Source organism: Gavialis gangeticus, unplaced genomic scaffold (genome assembly GCF_001723915.1).
Source record: "Gavialis gangeticus isolate Ggan-Ray unplaced genomic scaffold, GavGan_comp1, whole genome shotgun sequence".
Classification (NCBI taxonomy): Eukaryota; Metazoa; Chordata; order Crocodylia; family Gavialidae; genus Gavialis; species Gavialis gangeticus.
In genome coordinates, this window is record NW_017729016.1 from 5975263 (window position 1) to 5994177 (window position 18915).

The 18915-nt window shown below is 56.6% G+C and overlaps 2 protein-coding genes across 4 annotated transcripts in view; both read left to right on the plus strand.

Annotated features, from left to right (window-relative positions):
* The window catches only part of GRID2IP (Grid2 interacting protein), a 98998-nt gene extending 96883 nt beyond the window's left edge, over window positions 1-2115 (plus strand). The window contains exon 24 of the mRNA XM_019512764.1: window positions 324-2115. Coding sequence (XP_019368309.1) covers window positions 324-395 — 72 coding nt within the window. The 3' untranslated portion in view covers window positions 396-2115. The remainder of the gene's footprint in view (window positions 1-323) is intronic.
* The window catches only part of SLC5A11 (solute carrier family 5 member 11), a 23871-nt gene continuing 6269 nt past the window's right edge, over window positions 1314-18915 (plus strand). Inside the window, exons 1-17 of one of the 3 annotated variants that reach the window (XM_019512762.1) lie at window positions 1314-2285; window positions 2455-3767; window positions 5281-5389; window positions 9294-9476; window positions 9844-9915; window positions 10599-10703; window positions 11199-11258; window positions 12046-12150; window positions 12867-12972; window positions 13450-13530; window positions 13992-14197; window positions 14634-14769; window positions 15474-15581; window positions 16313-16463; window positions 16915-17083; window positions 17526-17741; window positions 18417-18579. In XM_019512762.1, coding sequence (XP_019368307.1) covers window positions 9339-9476; window positions 9844-9915; window positions 10599-10703; window positions 11199-11258; window positions 12046-12150; window positions 12867-12972; window positions 13450-13530; window positions 13992-14197; window positions 14634-14769; window positions 15474-15581; window positions 16313-16463; window positions 16915-17083; window positions 17526-17741; window positions 18417-18579 — 1816 coding nt within the window. In that variant the 5' untranslated portion in view covers window positions 1314-2285; window positions 2455-3767; window positions 5281-5389; window positions 9294-9338. Of the gene's footprint in view, window positions 2286-2454; window positions 3768-5280; window positions 5390-9293; window positions 9477-9843; window positions 9916-10598; window positions 10704-11198; window positions 11259-12045; window positions 12151-12866; window positions 12973-13449; window positions 13531-13991; window positions 14198-14633; window positions 14770-15473; window positions 15582-16312; window positions 16464-16914; window positions 17084-17525; window positions 17756-18416; window positions 18580-18915 lie in introns of those variants that run through there. The other 2 variants (XM_019512761.1, XM_019512763.1) reach the window with 2 other exon arrangements.

Consider the following 18915-nt stretch of genomic DNA (forward strand, 5'->3'; position numbering starts at 1 on the left):
AGAAGCTGACCAACTTGGGAGGCTGCCATGGGGCCACATCACTTCACCTTGGCAGCCTGTGGTTTGGATCCTGACAGGGGAGAAGATAGTAGCTGCTCCTTGCTGGCTCTTTGGAAGGCAAAGCCTGCCCTAGGTTTGAGCACACTGGGTCCCACAGTCGAAGCTGACTGGTAGCCTTGCAAGTGGGCCCAGTGCTGGGGCTGAGGACTGCCTGGGTATGCTCACGTGGGGACCGGTGGTCCTTTAAGGATAGATGCAGAGCCCTGGGCAGAGCTGGCTGTTGCTGATGTCCCATCTCCTTTGTTCTCCTTCTCTCCCTGCAGCGGGCGCTGGGGGACGTGCAGGTGGGCGAGAGCCAACGCAGTCCCAGGATGACCTCCCCCCTTGCCTGGTGATGGGCTGGTGGTGACCTGAGGGGCAACGCTTCATTGCCAACCAAGTGCAATCAGTTCTCATGGTGTGGGCTGTAAATAGGGGGTGGGCGCCAAGACCAGAACGGTGGCCCCAGGGGGAGGGGCTGATCTGTGCTAACAGGGACAGTGAAGCAGCACTGCAGGTGAATCGAGGGCTGGGCACTGGGGCGCACCCAGGGCTGCCACTGCAGCAGAAGCACTGTGCTAGCCCTCCCTCCACGGTCTCCTTCCTGAGCAGCCACATCCCCAGTGTGTTCCACCATCAGGTGTTCAGGCGCACCAGGCTACCAGAACCCCTCTCTGGCTTTAATGCTTCGCCTGTCCTGGCGGTCACAAACGCTCCTTGCCCGGGACTTCCACTGCAGGTACACAGAGGCCCTTCCTCTGCTCCCTGTGCAGCCAGGACCAGGCTCTTTGGCACTGCACCCCACTCCTGGACTGCTGGGCTGAATGAGAGCAGAGTCAGGCTTGCCCTGCCCTGGGCAGGCTCAGACCCTGGTGCAATGGGCTTCCCCAGGAACTGCCAGTGGGTCCTGACAAGTCAGGCCGACCCTGCCTCTGCACTGCCAGCCCCTGCACCGCCACGCACCCAGTCCTGCGTCAGGCTGAGCCAGCATGTCAGGGTTCAACCCTTTGGCCTAGGGAGGATGGAGGGAAATCAGCTTCCAGAGCTGTGCACAGCAGAGCTGTTGAGCTCCTGAACACAGATCCCATCTGATTCCATCTCCCTGCCCTCTTCCGAAATGCACGTGCTCTTTGCTTAGGCCTGTGTCTGTGACTGGTGGGTCCTGATGGCTCACTCAGAAGGTAATATCTTCCGCTTCAGTTCCACACAGACTTGCCTGGGAGAGCATTTTGATGCCTCCAGGGAAAGTGCAAACCCCTGGGCCATCTGCAAAGCACTGGAATGCCTTTCAGCAGCAGAAGACCTGCCTTGTAACATCTGAGACCAGCCAGGGAGTCTAGCAGAAAATGCAATGGGTGCTCTACCCTTTGAGCTGCAGTCCCCCAGGGAACATCTGTGACCGAGCCCACCCGGCCTGTGCACTCCAGACCCACACACTCTACTGTCCCCACGGCTTCTGATTATTCCATATGTAAATGTAATTACATCTGGGATGTTGCCCTGGGACTAGAGCTCTATGCCACTCCCATGGTCAGCGCGTGTGCCTCTCGGCAGCACAGCTCGCTGCAGTCCTGGCAGCAGTGACCTGCCGGTGCGTTAACATTGCGAGGCATTACTCTGTGCAAAACACATTTGTTGCCTTTCCAACATGACGTGCTCTGACATCCCACTCCATGAAACGCTCCAGCAGCAGCCCCAGCTTAGGTAACACCCCTCATCCAAACACGTCTCCTCACTGAACGCCAGAGCAAAAGTCCCATCACAGTGTCCACCAATGGCATGGACTCACCAACCGGTGCATTATTTACAGGAGACCTTATCAACATCCAGCCCTTCGTTTTCAGTATTTTTTGTTAAGCCCTGCTGTAGACAGTGATGTATACTTCCACCAGTGTTCTCCGTTTAAGTGCCAGGTAGCTTTCAGCATCGTATTACCGGATGCTCAGGCCTGTCTGTCTTTTTCCTTGATTGACGACGATAGGGCAATGTGTATGTATCTCCTCTGTTCTTCGTTTCAGATGCTGCAGACTGTGTCCAGCTGATCTCTCTCTCCTCTTTTTTTTTTTTTTTTAAGGACACATTAAATATTTAAACCACTTGAGGCTCTTTTGAAACGGTCACTAATGAAAATGCTGTACATGGATGTTGCTCCCTGTTGTAACTTTACTGAAGAGCTAGGACTCAGATCCCTTTGTTCCCAGATGGTATTTTTACGTGAATATTTTCAAAGACTCAGAACTTAGGCGGTACGGTTACATGATTTGATATAAGGAGTCTGTGTATATCCACAGGTCAGCCTCTGCACAAACCCTCTCTACCCCACAAAATAAAGCTGTTGCCTTCTGTCTCCCACCTACAGTGAAGTCCATCTGATATAAACCCTCCTTTATAACACACCCTTGTTTTTCACAACAGCCTTACAGAGAAGGTGGGGTGAGTTTCTGTGGTTGGCCATGCTGCGGCAGCACATCTTAAGACCAAGCCTTTCACACAGCTCTTTTTATTCCCCTGAGAGATAAGTGCCCAGGTAGGCAGAGGTTTAACTTGTTTTACCATCTCAATGGCAACAGCGAAACAGAAGTGCTAATTGCGTAAGTCGGAGGGAGGCTCCCTGTGAATCAGGTCTCAGGGAAGCACACGGAGTTTAAAATAGTGCTGGCCGTGCTGCAGTCCTCAGAAGCAAATATTTAGTGTGGGCAGGAGCCAGTAGCTTGCATTCCTCTCCAAAGTGATTTTTGGCAGAGTTTGCATTCCCCTGGGGGCTTTCTCTTCCACAGCACTAGCTGCATTTCTGCTAGCAGGGAAGGGTGACTGATCTCTCATCATGCCAGCCCCGGGGTCTTTTTGCTCTTGCTAGTTTTGCCTGTTTGCAAAGGTTTGTGCTAAGCCTGGCTCAGTGAGGCCTTAGCACAGGCCTAACAGTTTCACGAAGCATCAGGGACAAAACCCACTCAGCGGGATGGTGCTCTGTGCCGCAGGCAGTTCAGATAGATGTATCTTCCTCCCCAAAGCTCTGAGCCATTCACAGCTGGCTCAGACAATGTGACAGCCCAGCCCGTAGAGCAGTAGCCTGAATTAACAAGCATAGGTCCAGCGAAGGCAACCTACAGCATGCCATTGAGCATGCCAACCTGGGGCCAGCTCTGCAGTGATTTTGTTCCCCAGTTAAATTGGTTATGAGGACTCAGCACAATATACCTCACCTTTCCTTGAAATCATTCGCTGCTTCATGGATACGCCCCACACTCCAGATAGACAAAAGCAGCATAATTCGAGCACTGCCCCTTGAGCCTTGGGCCATTAATGGTTAACAGCTTGTGCCCAGCCCTGCCACTCACTCACTCATTCATCAGTGCGCATGGCCTTGGGAAGGAAACACTGAATGCAGGAGGCAGCCTCGTGACCACCCTGGGCACCATGAAGCGGCCAGGGCTCCTTCCTGGCCTGGCACAGCCTTGAAGACATCGTCTCCCTCCCACGCAAGCAACAAAATCATCCCCAAGCAATTGCTGGGCACACTGTAAATGAAGCAAATCTGGCTGGCACTTTGCTTTGTGCTGGTTCTCACGAGAAGCAAGGAAATGCTGGAAAGACAGTGAAAAGCCTAATGGAGTCCCAGCGGAGCTCGGCCTGAACCAGCCCCAACAGGCTGCTGGGCTGAGGCAGAACAGCAGCAGCTCGGCCCCAGCCAGGAACCAGCCCCTCAGCTTGGCTCAATGTATCTCAAAGTGAGACCAAGCGCCTCGCTCTGTTCCTGGTGGCTCATGTGTGGTGATGCTGTGTGGGTGGGTGCCATGAGGGAACCTGCGTAGATAGATGGAAATCCCAGCCAGAACTGCTGTCCCAGGTGTTTCTGGGCTGCAGGGGCTGATGGCCATGCACAAGCACCAGGGGCTGGCAGGTGTCTGGATGGCAACCCTGAGCCTTCCCAGGGCCTGTCTGTCGCTGGTCACAGCCGCGGTTCTAGACAATCACTGGTACTGAGCAGGGTAGAGACTGCATTCCAGTGTTGCCTGCCCCAGGCAGCCCAAAGCTATGAGTTGGCCCCCAAAAGTCCTGAGATGGGTCATGAAATCCTGGGTTCATCTTACTCCCTTGACCCCCAGGGCTCTGAGCCTTGGAGTGTGCTCAGCTCGTCTCCGCTTGGACCTCCAGGCCTAGAAAATGAAGCCAACAGACACAGAGTTTGCAACCTGGCTCCTGGTTCTAGTAGCCAGGGCGCTGGGAGGGGCACCAGTTGTTCTGAAAACTTTGGCAAAAACACAATGCTCCTGCGATCTGTGGGGGCTCACATTGACAACAGACAGGACAAGACACTTCTATTCAGCTGCAGCTGATGACGGGTCCCTGGGGAAGTTCACTGCAAGGCCAAGCCATGAGATGGCTGGCATCTCAGTGGCTCCATTCCCTGCTGGTGGGGCAGGTCACCCCCGGCCAAAGCAGAAGCAAGGCCAGGTCAGCTGAAAGGCTGGTAAAAATACCCAGAGAGAAGGAAACAGACTGAAATCCTAGCGAAAAACCCCAGCACCTGAAAGCAGGTCGTGCCTGGGCTAGCTACATGACTGGAGGCATGCCAGTGTCTTAAACACCCTGAAAGCATGGGCTGGGGCTGGAGATCAGCTCACCTGACACGAGGCTGAGCATGGCAGAGGCAAACATTCCTGGGCAGTGCCCAGCCAGATGTGATTGGCATGTGACCGGTGCTGCTGGTCTCAGAGAAATATGCTGTGCCCCCCGCTGTGGTGCCTCCTCCCCTAGGAGGGGTCTGCTCCCTCTATTGTCCATTTCGTACCTGACATGGGTGCCTCACTTCACGTGTTTCTCATATGCTCGGGCTGGGAGTGCAGGTCTGGATTCAGGCTGGGCCCTGGGTGTGAAACAAATACCTGGGGTTGGGATAAGAGCCCCTGGGGCTGGGACAAGGGGAGATGGGGCTTGGCTCTGCTCTGTACAGCTCCAGGGCCGGGGGGCGAATTGCAATCTCAGCTCTCCAAGAGGGTGGGGAGGTGGCAGGTGGGGTAGCTGGGCACTTCCTTCTCTGCCACTTGTTTCCCCTTTAGCTAGAATGATTGCTTAAGTGAATGGCACACTTTGGAGTTTGACCCGTGGGCCTTGACAGCAAGAACACATTTCTCACCAGAGGAGCCAGGGACACAGAGAGCATCTAGGGGGTGGGGGAGGCCAATTAGTTTAACTTTGCCCATAAACTTTCCTTCTCGTCCCTTGTGACACCGTTCACAGCTTCGTTGGCAAAGCCCAATCCCCTGGCAATATTTAAGCTGTGCTGTCAGCTGGCTGGAGGCTGCTGGTGCCGTGCGCAGGGGAGCAGAATGAGACCTGGCTGGACACAGTAAGTGCCCTCAGCTTCTACCTTGCGCTTGGGAACTCTGGGGAGCCTGGCAGGTTCGGTTCTGCTCTAGGCTTCGCTAGCCCTGTGCAGCCCAGGGAAGGCTTAAAAAATCCTGCATGAGAAGCCGTGGGAACAATACAATCCCCGTGGTGTTGGGGACCACATGGGCAGCCACCTCGGCTGGGACCATTGATGCAGGGCTGGCTCATTCTGATGCCATGGATGTCGTCCCCTCCAAGCCCCTGCCTAGCGGAGCGCTGCCGCTCATGCCAAGGGAGCCAGGGAGACCAGGCTGTGACCTGAATTCACAACACAGGCAAACTTTCCACTGGCCCCAGGCACAGCAAGCACTGACGACCAGCAGCAGCAGAGCTTCCTACGCCCCTTGTGCTCTGCCAGGGGATCCTGCCAACAGACCAGTACCTGTTTAGCCACAGTCTCCTCTGGGAAGGTAACTCCCTCCTGTTTCGCTGTGCACTGTACAAGTGTTGCACCCTAGACCCGCACACGCTTCAGGAGAGGCAGGAAACAACCCCAGCGCAGAGGGTCCAGCCCTCCACATGGCTGAGTGCCTGCAGCAGGCACTATAGGGCTGTGTGAGGCTTCGGACAAAGCTTCGGATCTGGAGAAGCTTCGGATGCTTCGGGGTCTGAAGCGGCATGCCCAGGTCAAGGCGCTGGCCTCGTTCGGCTTCCCGAAGTCCTTTGGAGCTGCCTCGGAGATCCAGCCATAGGGTATAATGGGGAAACAATAAAATATCTATAACTTTGTTGTTTTTTGTCAGATTTGGATGAAGTTTTCAGGGGTGGTAGGCACTGCAGAGAGGATGAAGCCTGCCAAGTTTCAAGAAGATTGGTGCAGAGGTTTGGGGGGAACGGCAGCCCAAATTCTTGAAAGCAAAACTCATGTCATGTCTACGTGTTACACCCCAGGGGGGTCAAAACTGCAGGGGTGGCAGCTCTTACTGAGGCCCGATGCCTGCCAAGTTTCAAGCAGATTGGTGCAGGGGTTTGTGGGGAACTGCCCCTCAAGCTATGGACAAGCAAAACTGGCGCCACGGGTGCTGTGGGACTGACTGTCACTGTCACGGGGTGGGGAGGGGAGACACTGCTGCAGGCCTGGCTGCTGAGCTGCTGTGTTCCCAGTTACCAATCAATCAATCAATCATGATTCACTCAGGGACCAGGGACCAGCTCAATACACAGGACCCAGCTACTACACAATGACCTAGAGCATCAATTACCACCTACAACACCAGGCTAAGGAGAGGAAAGAATCAATACAGACAATCAACTGCCCAAGACAGACACAGTCTTGGCACGAGTTTTGCCCATCAGCAGCTAGGGGTGCAGGGCCCCAGGACCCCCCTGCACCGATCTCCTCCACACCTGGCAGTGTCACAGCAGAGGCCACCATCCCTGCAGCTGTCACCCCGCTGTGCCTTAGCACACGCAGTGTCACTCATGTCACAAGTTTTGCTTCTCTGCAGCTTGAGGGGCAGTTCCCCCCAAACCCCTGCACTGATTTCTTTGAAACGTGGCAGGCTTTGTGGCCTCAGTGAGAGCCACCACCCCTGCAGTTTTCACCCCGCTGTGGTGTGACACAACTGTGACATGAGTTTGGCTTTCAAGAATTTGGAGTACAGTTCCCCCCAAACTCCTGCACCGATATTCTTGAAACTTGGCAGGTTTCATTCTCTCAGCAGAGGCTACCATCCCTGCAAGTTTCATCCAAATTGGACAAGAAACAACAAAAGTTATAGATATTTTTTCACTGATTCCCCATTATACCCTATGGCCGGATCTCTGAGGTGGCTCCAAAGCTTCGGCCGGATCGAGGTGGAAACCCGGTCGGAGCTCTGGATCGGATTGCCGACATCCAAAGTGGCCGGATCTGAAGCCGGATCAGAGCGCTGCCAACTCGCACAGGCCTAAGGCACTACCTGTCAGCAGAGCTTTGGGGACCAAGCTTTGCTTGGGCGTGGGGCTATGGCGAGGGGTGAAGTAGCTGCAGAAATGCCAGGCGGCAGCGGCACCAAGTATGGTGCATTCAGCTGTGCCGCTCTGAGGACAGGCACTGGATCATAGCTTCCAAGGGGACTCGTTCCACCTCTTCCAGGTGTACAGCCACAGCTCCCCATGATGCAGTGTGTCAGAGGGCTGGGCCCCAGACGGGCATTCGAGATGCAGGGGCTGGCCAGCCAGCCGCCCTGTGCACTGCAAGGTGGGGAAGGCTGTGCTGTCGTCCTGGTCCATCTGCAATGTTGGCTCCACACATGACAGCATTAGATGAGCTCCTGGGAGCCTGCCCTATGCAGGTGCAGGGACAAGCTGTGCCCCACAGGAAAGCTGTGTCCAGCCTGTGGGCTGTCTGGGGCTGGTAGCTGCTGGCCAGAGCTGTCTCCTGGTGATGCTAATTCATCCCGTGTTGGCCAACAGGTGAGGCCAGTGATGGAAGTGCAGTGAACACCCATGGAGAAGGGGCTGTCCCAGCTCATGCTTCCTGGAGGGGGCTGGGACATCCTGTGGGAAAACTCGTTTGTCTGCTCCTTGCTCCTGGCTGTGCCGTGTTGCACAGGGCTGCTCCGTGCCACTGCCAGAGCAGCAGCAGGCAGACGCCGCCCCACAGAAGCAGGGTGCAGCTCAGTCTCAGGTTCCTTGGGGGAGGCAGGCTCCCCCTCCCCTCTTTCTTTAGGTAGAAGCACGAGGGCTGTGCTGCAAGTGCCCAAGGGATCTGCCTGTCTGCCAGTGACTGCCAAGGGAGCAAGGAGCAGCAAACGCCCCCAGCCTGACCAGGCTGTCACCAAGGCCCCGGAGCTGCCTCCAGCCCAGCCCCCTGAGGGGCTATGACACAGTGAGTGAGCCCCTGAACCAGAGCCCTGTCCTAGGGAACCACCTTTGTGCACACCAGGGGCAGGAGAGGTAAAGGTTTTTCAGGACAGCACTGGACAGCGAGATGCTGGTGGGACCCAGGGAGACCTCGCTCAGTGCGCCTTCTCAAACTGAAGAAGGCATGGTGGTGGGAAGGGGGGGACACTCCCTGGCCCCTACAGCATCACCTGCTCCCTGGCTGTGGCTGCCGGAGCCACTCACCTGGGACCTGTCCTGCAGCAGGTGTTTCCCTTGGAGACAACAGGTACTGACTCCCAGCCCCCAGACTCTCCCCAAGGAAAGCATCTGTGCCCTAGCTGCACGGGGCACCAGCAGGGCACTTGGGCTGCTCAGCCCAGCCAGTGCCCCGCGTGCCACCCTGCAGCCAGGCTGGGAAGAACAGGCTCATAAAAGAGAACTAAAGGAATTGGCCCCATTCCCCCTTGCTGCAAGTGCCCTGGGGATGCAGGAAGCCCCTGGTTAGGAGCTGGCAGCGCAGCCCCCTGACCCCTTTGCAGGATTCCAGCCGGTCCCTGCACACCCTGCCCAGGCTGTTCATACATCAGCTGCTCACGCAGGGCTTGCCCTGGGACCTCCATGCCCTGCCCAGGGCTGAGGGTTCATACTCTGCTTGGCGTGAGGCTGCCAAGCCTCCTCATGCTGGGTGCTATGTGGAGGGGTTGGTTCTCAGAGCCAGGAGTTTAGGCTTGCCAGTGAGGTGATTCGAGCTGGCTCCTCTGGGCCTGGCCCAGCCCTTAAAAGGGTCAAGCAGGAAAATTTCCACTGCTCCCCCCACACTGCTGGCTTCAGCGACTAGACTGCCCGAGCCGCCCTCCTTGGCTCAGTCTCCAGCTGCTCTGTGGCAGTGACGGGGATCCCTGGACGCAGCTGAATGCAACCGTCTCCCCTGCAGCACTGACCTGAGCAGAATCCTGGCCACAGCCAGGGTGCCCAGGCCCCGCGGGGCGCTCAGCATAGAGTTGTGCTGCCGGAGCTGTGTGCCTCCTGGTAACAGCGAGCCTGCTCTCACCCAGATAAATGCACCCGGAGGAAGAGGAGTGCCGCCCTGACCAGCAGCCATGGAGAGCACCCACAGCACTCCGCGTGGCACCTCCATCATGCCCAAGTGGGATCCGTTTCCTCAGCACACGCTGGAAGCCGTAGACATTGTTGTCCTCGTCCTGTACTTCCTCTTTGTCCTGGCTGTCGGGCTGTGGGTAAGGCAGTACCCTCTGCAGGTCTCCCAGTTGCGCTAGCATAGTCCATCTGTGCCTGGCTCACATCAGGTCTCCAGCCTGGCTTCGGCCAGCCTGGATAGGAACGGCTGCAGCCCCAGCCACGGCATCCCACAGGCTGCGCTGGAGAGGTCTGTGCACAGGGGACTCCAGGGTTGTGAGTCTGGTCCCAACCTGATCAGTGTTACCTGGGATGCAGCGGATGTCAGAAGACACGTTGCTCTGTACCATCTTTGGCTCATGCTCATGGATCTGGAGTGAGCCTGTTGGCAACAGGGCACTGGGCTTGCAGGGTGCTAGGGCCACGTGCATGGGGGTCTGACATTCTTGCCTTGTCTTTCCTCCCCAGTCCATGTGGAAGACCCAGAGGAACACGGTGAAGGGCTACTTCCTGGCTGGTGGGGACATGGTGTGGTGGCCCGTAAGTGTTGCCTGGGTGGTGCCTGCATCCTGTGGGATCCCTCTGCTGAGAGGATGCCAGTGTATTGCAGACACGAGGACTGGAGTGTGCTGCTTGCTTCCCCGGTGCTCAGCTCCCTGGCCAGGCTCAGTGCTTTCCTCCAGTTTTGAGCTGGAATTTGCAAAGCCTAGGGTGGATGCGTCTCTGGGAGGCAACACCCAGCTGGTGCCCTGGCATCCTGGGCTGCTCCACCCATTCCCACAGGGCCCCTTTGCTTGTCTGAGGGGCTCCCAGTGTGGAGGCAAGGACTGTGATGCCCTGGTGGCAGGCAGGAGGAAACTCCCAGTCTGGTTCTGTTCCTGTGAAAGATGGAAGCAGAAAATGCCCTGCTGACGGGCGTTCTGACCCTGCTGAATCAGAAGCAGGGAGCTCTGGAGCAAACCTTGGGATGAGCGACAGGCCCTGAGGGAAGGAAGGATGCTGGGCAGAGGTGCCCAGAGAGTAAAGCAGGCAGGGAAAAGGGGAGGAAAGGCAGCAAGGGATGGCAGGATTTCACTGCTTTGGGCTCCAGAAAGGTGAAGCCCGGGCCCTGGAGCTGGCGTGACTGCATGAGTGGTTTGGATGAGGCTTACCCAAGGGTCACCCCTAGGTCTGAGGCGTATTCCCCTTGAAAGACACGGTACTGACTCCCTCTTCCCCTGCAGGTGGGCGCCTCCCTGTTTGCCAGCAATGTGGGCAGTGGGCATTTCATTGGCCTGGCAGGATCTGGGGCAGCCTCGGGTATCGCTGCTACAGCCTACGAGTGGAACGTGAGTGTGTCCATGGCTCTCGGGAGTGTCGGGCCCCGTCTAGCTCCTGCCAGGTGGCACCACTGAGTCACTCTCCACCCCTCTGCTGGAGGATGCTCTGCTTGTGCTGTCTCAGGATGAGGCATGAAGAAGCTGGGAGGTGTGGGTCCATCGGGCTGCGCTCTGAGTTAGGGTCCTGCCCGGCTGTACTGTGCTTCCATAGCAGCTCAGATCAATACACTCCTGCTGCGCAGGCTGTGGTGGGGGCAGTGCTGTCTTGTCACTGTGCTGGATCCAACAGTTCCTCTCCTGGTCTGGAGTTCAGTCCCCAACTCCAGATGCCCAGAGCCCTCCAGGATGAGCTGGAGAACTGTGGCCAGGTGCTGGCTCCACAGAGCCTCTGTGACAGCTGGGCAGAGGCCCAGACACATGCTCACATGTGGAGGCATGTGTGTGCGGGAGCCATCTGATCCCAGCACTGCCAGCCCCTGACCTGCATCTCCCCTTCCTTCGCAGGGCATGTTCTGTGTCTTGGTGCTGGCCTGGCTATTCCTTCCGATTTACATAGCAGCAGGGGTGAGTATACAGCTGGACTGGGTGCAGCAGTTGCCTTTGCAACCCTCTTGTTTAGTGCACAGGTTCAGTTAGGAAGGCCGGTGCTTCAGGCAAAGCTCCTGCAGAAGCTGTGTCCCCTTCACTCACTCATGGGTCTGCTCTGCTCACTCAGTGACAGTCAGCAGGTCATATCCAGGGGCTCTCCCCAGGGATGGGAGTCAGGAAACTCCTTGCAGGAAGTTGGGACTGCCCAGGTAAGAGGGGGGATGAGGAAGGGGCAGCCTAGCTCTTGCCTGGATCCCTGGATGCTATGTTTCCCTGCCAAAATTAAGTGCTCCCCTTTGGGAACAGACACCTGAGCTCAAGGGAAGTGGCACATCCCTGACACAGAAATGGGAGGAGGAATTGCAGGGTCCTCGAGACAGACACAGCCAAGCCACTGGCACAAATGGCTTTACCGGTACAGGTGATTGCCTGGGTAGCAAAGCCAGAGCTCTGGGGCTCAGCACTCCTGGCCCCAGGGGGCTCGTAGAGCCCAGAGGAAGCAGAGGATAGAGCAGGCAGAGCTCTCACAGCACTGGAGGGGAAGCGGGCACTGCTATTGCCATCTGCAAGTGGCTGCATTGGCCCATGTGCCAGACCCAAGTGGCAAGACACTGGTGCTGTTCAGTGTCCAAGAGACCATGATACTGAGGCACATGCAGCCCAATGCCAACAGAGCCACCAGCTGGGACCCTCTGCCCAGCCTCTGCCACTCAGAGAGAGCTGCTGCATGGCCCCTCCTCTGGCAGGCTCTCCGTCCATGCAGGTCACCACCATGCCCGAGTACTTGAGGCGCCGCTTCGGAGGCAAAAGGATCCAGATCTTCCTGGCGGTTCTCTACTTGTTCATCTACATCTTCACCAAGATCTCTGTAAGTGAGGGTAGGGGAAGGCAACTGAGGCAAATGCTCTTGGGAGGTGGCTGTTGGCACTGAGAAATACAGGTGGGGTTTGGCCCTGGACACATCCTGCAAGGAGGGCTGCGAAAGCACCCGAGGGGGCACAGGAGGGAGCAGCAGGATGTGCTGCAGGAGCAGGGGAGCATGGTGAGAATGGATCACACTGCCCTCGTTCCTGTGAATGTCTGATGTTCAATCCCTGCACCAGGGTAACTGCCCAGGTCCTGGCATGTTCAGACGCGACCCCGGTGTCAGCAGGATGGATGGGAAAGTGTGAGCCAGGAGCCTGCTGTCTCCTCTAGTGATTTACTGCTCTCAGGACTTTCAATAAATAATTTAATCAATCCTTGTGCAACACCTTGCTGGCTACTAATTAACTACCCCATGGAGGTGGGGTTGGGCCAAATGAGAAAACTCCTGGCAGGTGTTTGTCCTCTGAGTCCAGGGCCCAGCTGTGCCTGGCTGCATCTTGAAGCTGGATGGGGGGCAGGTGGAAGAGGTAGCAGGGGGAGGAGGTGGGGCTGCACAGGAGAGTGATGTGCCCTAGGGAAAGCTGCTCTGAAAATTGATGGAAAACAGGCAGCCAGAAGGGAGTAAAAAGGCAGGCAGCTTGGCACCCACTACACATCCTGCACTCAGACAGCCCTGCTGGGCTCACCTGTGATGACACTCACTCTCTCTGCCATTAGGTGGACATGTATGCGGGGGCCCTGTTCATCCAGCAGGCGCTGCACTGGGACCTCTACGTGGCAGTCACGGGTCTGCTGGCCATCACAGCAGTGTACACGGTAGCAGGTGTGTCTCCACACCGCAGACCCCAGACAGGACATAGCACTGCACCACAGCCCCGCTCTTTGCCCAGGTGCACAGGATGCCCTGCACTGGCACTGCACTTGCTTGGCTCCCTGCATGTCCCACTGTTGATCATGCCACAGCTAATGAAAGGTGCTTGCCCTTTCCAGCAGCCAAACCAGGCAAAGCCCCGAAAGAGGATACAGCATGTGAGCATGTGCCAGTATCATCCCTTGGTGCCCTCATGGGCTGCCCAAGGCTGCCTCTGTTTCAGTTCAGCCCATGAGCAATTTCAGGCAAATGTCCCCAGGAAGCTGGTCTCGGTCCTCCCACTACAGTCAGAACAAGCCACATCTTTGGGGTACATCAGGCCAAGCCTGGGGGCTGGAGAGCCTGACAGCCCCCTTTGGCAGTGCAGGAGCCATCACTGCTCAAAACAGCCCCATCCCCCATGACTCATCTCTTCTGCTCTCCCATCAGGTGGCCTGGCAGCTGTAATCTACACGGACACCCTGCAGACCTTTATCATGCTGATCGGGGCGCTAACGCTCATGGGTTTCAGTGAGTATGCGCCGCGGAGCTGGGGGGGGGCCTTCACCTGACAACGCCCGGGTTCCCAGCCTGAGCCTGGGCAAACAGAGCAGAGCAACCCGCTTCATTGGTCCTGATATTCCCAGGAGAACAGCTGGGCTTGCCATTCAAACCGTGATCATTCCCAATGGGGGAAAAATGCATAGGTGCTCCATGAAAATATTAAAAGGAAAGCCATGGTCTGCACCTGAAAATACCATACCAATACCATACCAGAGCCATCCAAACCTCTCGATCAGTAACAAATGACATATAAACTGTGATCGCCACTCTGGGTCCAATTCCACCAACATACCTGAGGGGGCAGGTAGTCATGGTAGGCTGTAGTCAGGCTGAAGGCAGGGCAGGGTTGCACCATAAAGACTAGCTTGTTCTGAAAGGCATAAGCTTTCGTGGGCAATGCAGTGTCTGCTTCCTGTGCCCTCTTTTAGGCTTTGCTAAGGTTGGTGGGATTGAAGCTCTGCAAGCCAAATACTTCAGTGCCATTGCCAGCAGTCACAAGGCAAACAGCAGCTGTGGCTTGCCGCGAGACGATGCCTTCCACATTTTCCGAGACCCTGTCACCTCTGACCTCCCTTGGCCAGGCGTTCTGGTTGGAATGACCATCCCGTCCCTTTGGTACTGGTGTACAGATCAGGTAGGTCACGGCTTGTTGGATAAAATAACCTTTAGATGTGCTGTGAGGCCAGCCAAGATTCAGAACAGCCCCAGGCTTGTGACAGAGCCCAGGTTGATTGGGAATCTGGTGGCTTCAAACCCAAGTCTGGAGTCACTGACCCCCCTGGCAGTGTGTAGCCAACTGCTTTAGGACCGTAAGAACACAGGAGTGAAATGTGCACGACAAGAACCCACAGCAGAAGGGGATGGCATGAACCCACATGCCCTCACATCCTTCTCTCTGCTTAATGATACTAATGGCCTGATTGCTCATTATCTCCTGCCACTGACAGCCAGATTATCTTGGGCTCCCAGAGCCAAGGGGCAGCCGGACACAGAAACCCACATCCCACCCACCATGTTACTCTTTCCACTTGCCACCAGACACTGAACCAAACTGTCCTCCTGATTCACAGGTCATTGTCCAAAGGTCCCTGGCTGCTAAGAACCTCTCTCATGCCAAAGGAGGCTCACTGATGACTTCCTACCTGAAGATCTTGCCCCTCTTCATGATGGTGATGCCAGGCATGATCAGCCGGATCCTCTTCCCAGGTAAGAGCTGAGGGAGATGTGTCCAGGTCTGTCATCATGGACTGTAGTTGCTGCGCAGCACCCAGGGGACAGGCCCTGCAGAACAAACAAAAAGGCTGTGATGGCTCAAGTACCAGGAGCAGAAGGGTGCTGTTCACCCCAGAGATTTCCTTTCAGGTCACAGACCTGGTCTTACCCTGATGGATTCAAATAAGGCAAGCTTAGAGTGGATGGCAGTAACTATTTTTTCCTTCTAGTGGATTTGTTAGTCTGCTCCTCACTTGCTCTTGGGAACCAGACCCTTTCCTTACCAAGGCATGTCTCAAGCCACCGGGGCTCCCAGTACTAACTCAGCTCCTGATGCTGCTTTCTTTGGGCCTGGAGCCCAGGTCTGCAGCACTGAGCAAAGGGACAGCCTTGAGCCACTAGCCCCCTAATGGTGCCCAGGGCCTGGCCACACACAGGCCTGCCCTTGTCAGCACGTGCCATTCACTTCAGGCAAGACAGCGGTCATAGGGAAGGAGACAGGGCATGAGGCAAGCTGGCTGTCCAGCACATTTTGAATGAGGGCTGTTTACATCACTGGGAGCTGAGGAAGGGAAATGCTCAGTGGTCCACATGCTCCTCTGCCTAGAAGGGCAGGCCCACACCATCCTCTGCTTATCAGTTGGCAGGACTCATTCCTCACAGCTCCTGATTGCTGCCCCCTCCCCAATCTCTCACAGATCTGGTGGCTTGTGCGGACCCAGAGGTCTGCAAGCAAATCTGTGGCAACCCGTCCGGCTGCTCTGACATTGCCTACCCCAAGCTGGTCATCGAGCTCCTGCCCCTAGGTAAGAAGCTTGCTCATGAGGACAGGTGCAAAGCTAGGCCTACGGCACCAGTGTCATGGCAAGGGGAGTGGGTCACCGAGAGGCTGATCAGGGGCTGTCAGGGACTCTCCAGCACTTGTGATTTCTAAGCCAAGAGGAGATGTTATAAAGGAGGTCATGGTACAAACAGGAGTTGTCCCCAGTGGCTCCTGCATCTGGTATTGTACAGATACTTTGACCTGATGGTCCCAGGAGCCCTTGCCAGCCCTGTCCATTATCCTCCTGTTGGGGAGCCTGGTTCCAGCACATGGAAAGTCTATGTATGCTGCTGGGCACGGCTGGTTCCCTAGAGGGCGAGGGCCATGGCTGTGACCATCACCATAGCATCTGGGTGTCTGGAGCCCTCCAGGGAGCACAATCACTGTCCACACAGGAGTAGGCAGATGGGGCCTGTCCCCTACTTGTAGCTCATGTGCCTCTCAGCCACCCAGCAGGCAGGACAGAGGGAAGCCTATGGCCCCCCCCCACGAGGGGACTAGGGCAGCCATAAGGGTACAGGGGGATAAGCTTTTTGGGCTGGGGGGCCGGTGGCTGTCGGGGGGATGGGAGGCTGCTGCCTGCAGCACAAATGGTCAAGTTCAGGAGTGTGCAGCAGGTGGCTGTCAGAGGGGCCTGTCCCCTGAGAGGGAAGCTGGGCTCAGGCTGCTTTCCACGGGCAGCAATGAGACAGGTGCCCCTACCTTGGTCTGCAGGGCTCCGAGGCCTGATGATGTCAGTGATGATCGCGGCCCTCATGTCCTCCCTGACATCCATTTTCAACAGTGCCAGCACCATCTTCACCATTGACCTGTGGCGCCACATCCGGCCCCGCTCCTCAGAGTGGGAGCTCATGGTTGTTGGCAGGTAGGGCCCAGTGCAGCCCAGCAGGCTGTGGGGTAGGCAAGTGGGGCTGGGGCCTGGAGAGGCTCCCATGGCTCCTGTCTGTCCTGGTGGGACTTAGGAACAAAGGGGAGCAGACCCAGGCCCTTCTGGCTCAGGGCACGTTCCGCTGAACAGCCACAGTCACGAGCTCCTTCCAAGGGTCTTGGGCAGGAATCTGGCCCCATCTGCTGATGGCAGAGCTGAGGCGCGGTGAGGTCACAGCAGTGGCACAGACCACATAAAAGTAGCATCTGTGAGAGGCTGGACTTGGCTGAGAAAGGGGCGGGACTGAGCCAGATAGACCATGGACCAGATGACCAAGAGCTGAGTCCTGAAGAGCACCATCGTGCTAAGATGGGGCGATGGGGGTAGAGGGGGAATTGCTCAAGCAGTGGCTGAAGGAGAAGGGGCAGTGACTGGCTTTCCTGGGCAGGGTGTTTGTGCTGCTGCTCGTCGTGGTCTCCATCCTGTGGATCCCACTGGTGCAAGCCAGCCAGGGGGGGCAGCTCTTCATCTACATCCAGTCCATCAGCTCCTACCTGCAGCCCCCAGTGGCCATGGTTTTCATCCTGGGCTGCTTCTGGAAGAGGACAAATGAGAAGGTATTACCCCAGTGCCCCACAGTGTGTGCTGGGAGCTCAGCTTAGCCTCCCTCAGAGTAGCCAGAGGGGCAGGGGCTTGGTGCACCCACAGCACAGCACCTGCAGTATGACAGTGCCTGGGGAAGGCCTTACCCCGATGGGAGGTGCCAGGAAGTGCACCCACCCCACGCCACTGCCCTGCTCCTCCTGGGCATCCAATGAGATGGCAGCACGAGGGGACAGAGCCTCTGCCTGGTTCCTCTCCATCAGTAGGACACTGGCTGGGGTAGGGCAGATGTGCGCGCACAACACCAGCATGAGGAGGAAGACATAGTGGTTGGGCCAACCAGGCTCCCTTCCCTTCCCACCTGGACAGAGCAGCTAGGAAGGTGCTGGGCCTGGGTGCTGTGCACAGACAGCATGCCAATGTGCGCTTCCTATTCCCATGATCTTTGCTCCCCAGGGTGCGTTCTGGGGCCTAGTGGTGGGGCTGCTGCTGGGCCTCGTTCGGATGGTGCTGGACTTCATCTACCCCCAGCCGCAGTGCAGCCAGCCAGATACCAGACCCGCTGTGGTGAAATACGTGCACTACCTCTACTTCTCCATGATCCTTGCTGCCATCACTACCATCACGGCCATGGTCGTGAGCCTGCTGACAGACCCCCCTTCAGAGGAAATGGTGCGTCACCCCCCGTAGGTTCCTTTTGCTCCTCTCTCACAGAGGTGTGGGAATGTCCCAGGCCACACGCGTTTCAGCAATGTGGGACGGGAGTCTTCATGCATCCTTTGCATGTGGAAACACCATGATACCACAACAGGGCCGTGGTCCGGACAGCCTCCCTGTCCTGTGAAGTCACAGCCCCAACATGTCTCACTTCCTCCGTGACGGATCTGCCACTTCCCCCAAATAGTTTTTGGCATCAGGTGTCTCCTTGATGAGCTCCTGGCTGGTTTCTCACAGAACCCCTTGGCTAGATCCCTTCATAGGGAAGCACACACAACCCGTCCTGCTCGATACGGGTCAAATCTCACCAGGCAAACAGAGGCACCTGCCCCCACCAGGGACTGACCCTGCATCACGGTGCCATAGCCCAGATAATGCAAAAGGAAGAGCCCTGCAGGCACAGGTTGCAGGCCTGGGGGAACAGGCCACCTGCCACACGAGGTTATCCCATGGGAGCAGAGCTTTGGCACTAATAATTGTCCCTGCGGTTACTAATGTTAGCAGCTCTGAGAGTGCGGCTTGGGTGTCAGACCAGAACTCAGCCCTGAGACTTCCTAAATGGTGCTGCCCCTCCAAGCTGATGCATCCCCTTAAAACCACTTTCTATAACACCCCTCTTCCTGCCACCAGATCAGTCGTCTTACCTGGTCCACCCGCTGGGATCCACCACCCACGAAAGCTGCAGCTGGTGGCTCTTTTCCTGATGCTGTAAGTGGAGGAGGCAAAGCTGAGCGTCCGGCCGTCCCGATGGATTTCAGTGTTGCTTCTGAAAGCATTCCCAACGACAACACAAGTGAGTGCCCCATTGCTCCCCACAGCAGCCACTGCAGTTAAACCCAACCCCAGGCACTTCAGAAAGGCAGGAAGCATTAAATGACTCCTGCGGTATCTTTCAGATTGCTTGCCTCCAGGATACTAAAAGCCTTTTACCTGCTAAGACTGTAGATCAGGGGTTTACGTTTCACCTACACCTCTTGATAGCGTGGCACATGCTTGCTATCAAACAGGGAGCTGGACAGGGACAGGGCACTGAAAATGGTGTGCACTGCTGTGTTAGGGGTTGAAGTGCCCATGGGATGGGAGAGCTGAAAACTGGGAGCAAAACTGCAAGCATTTCCCTGAATGCCCA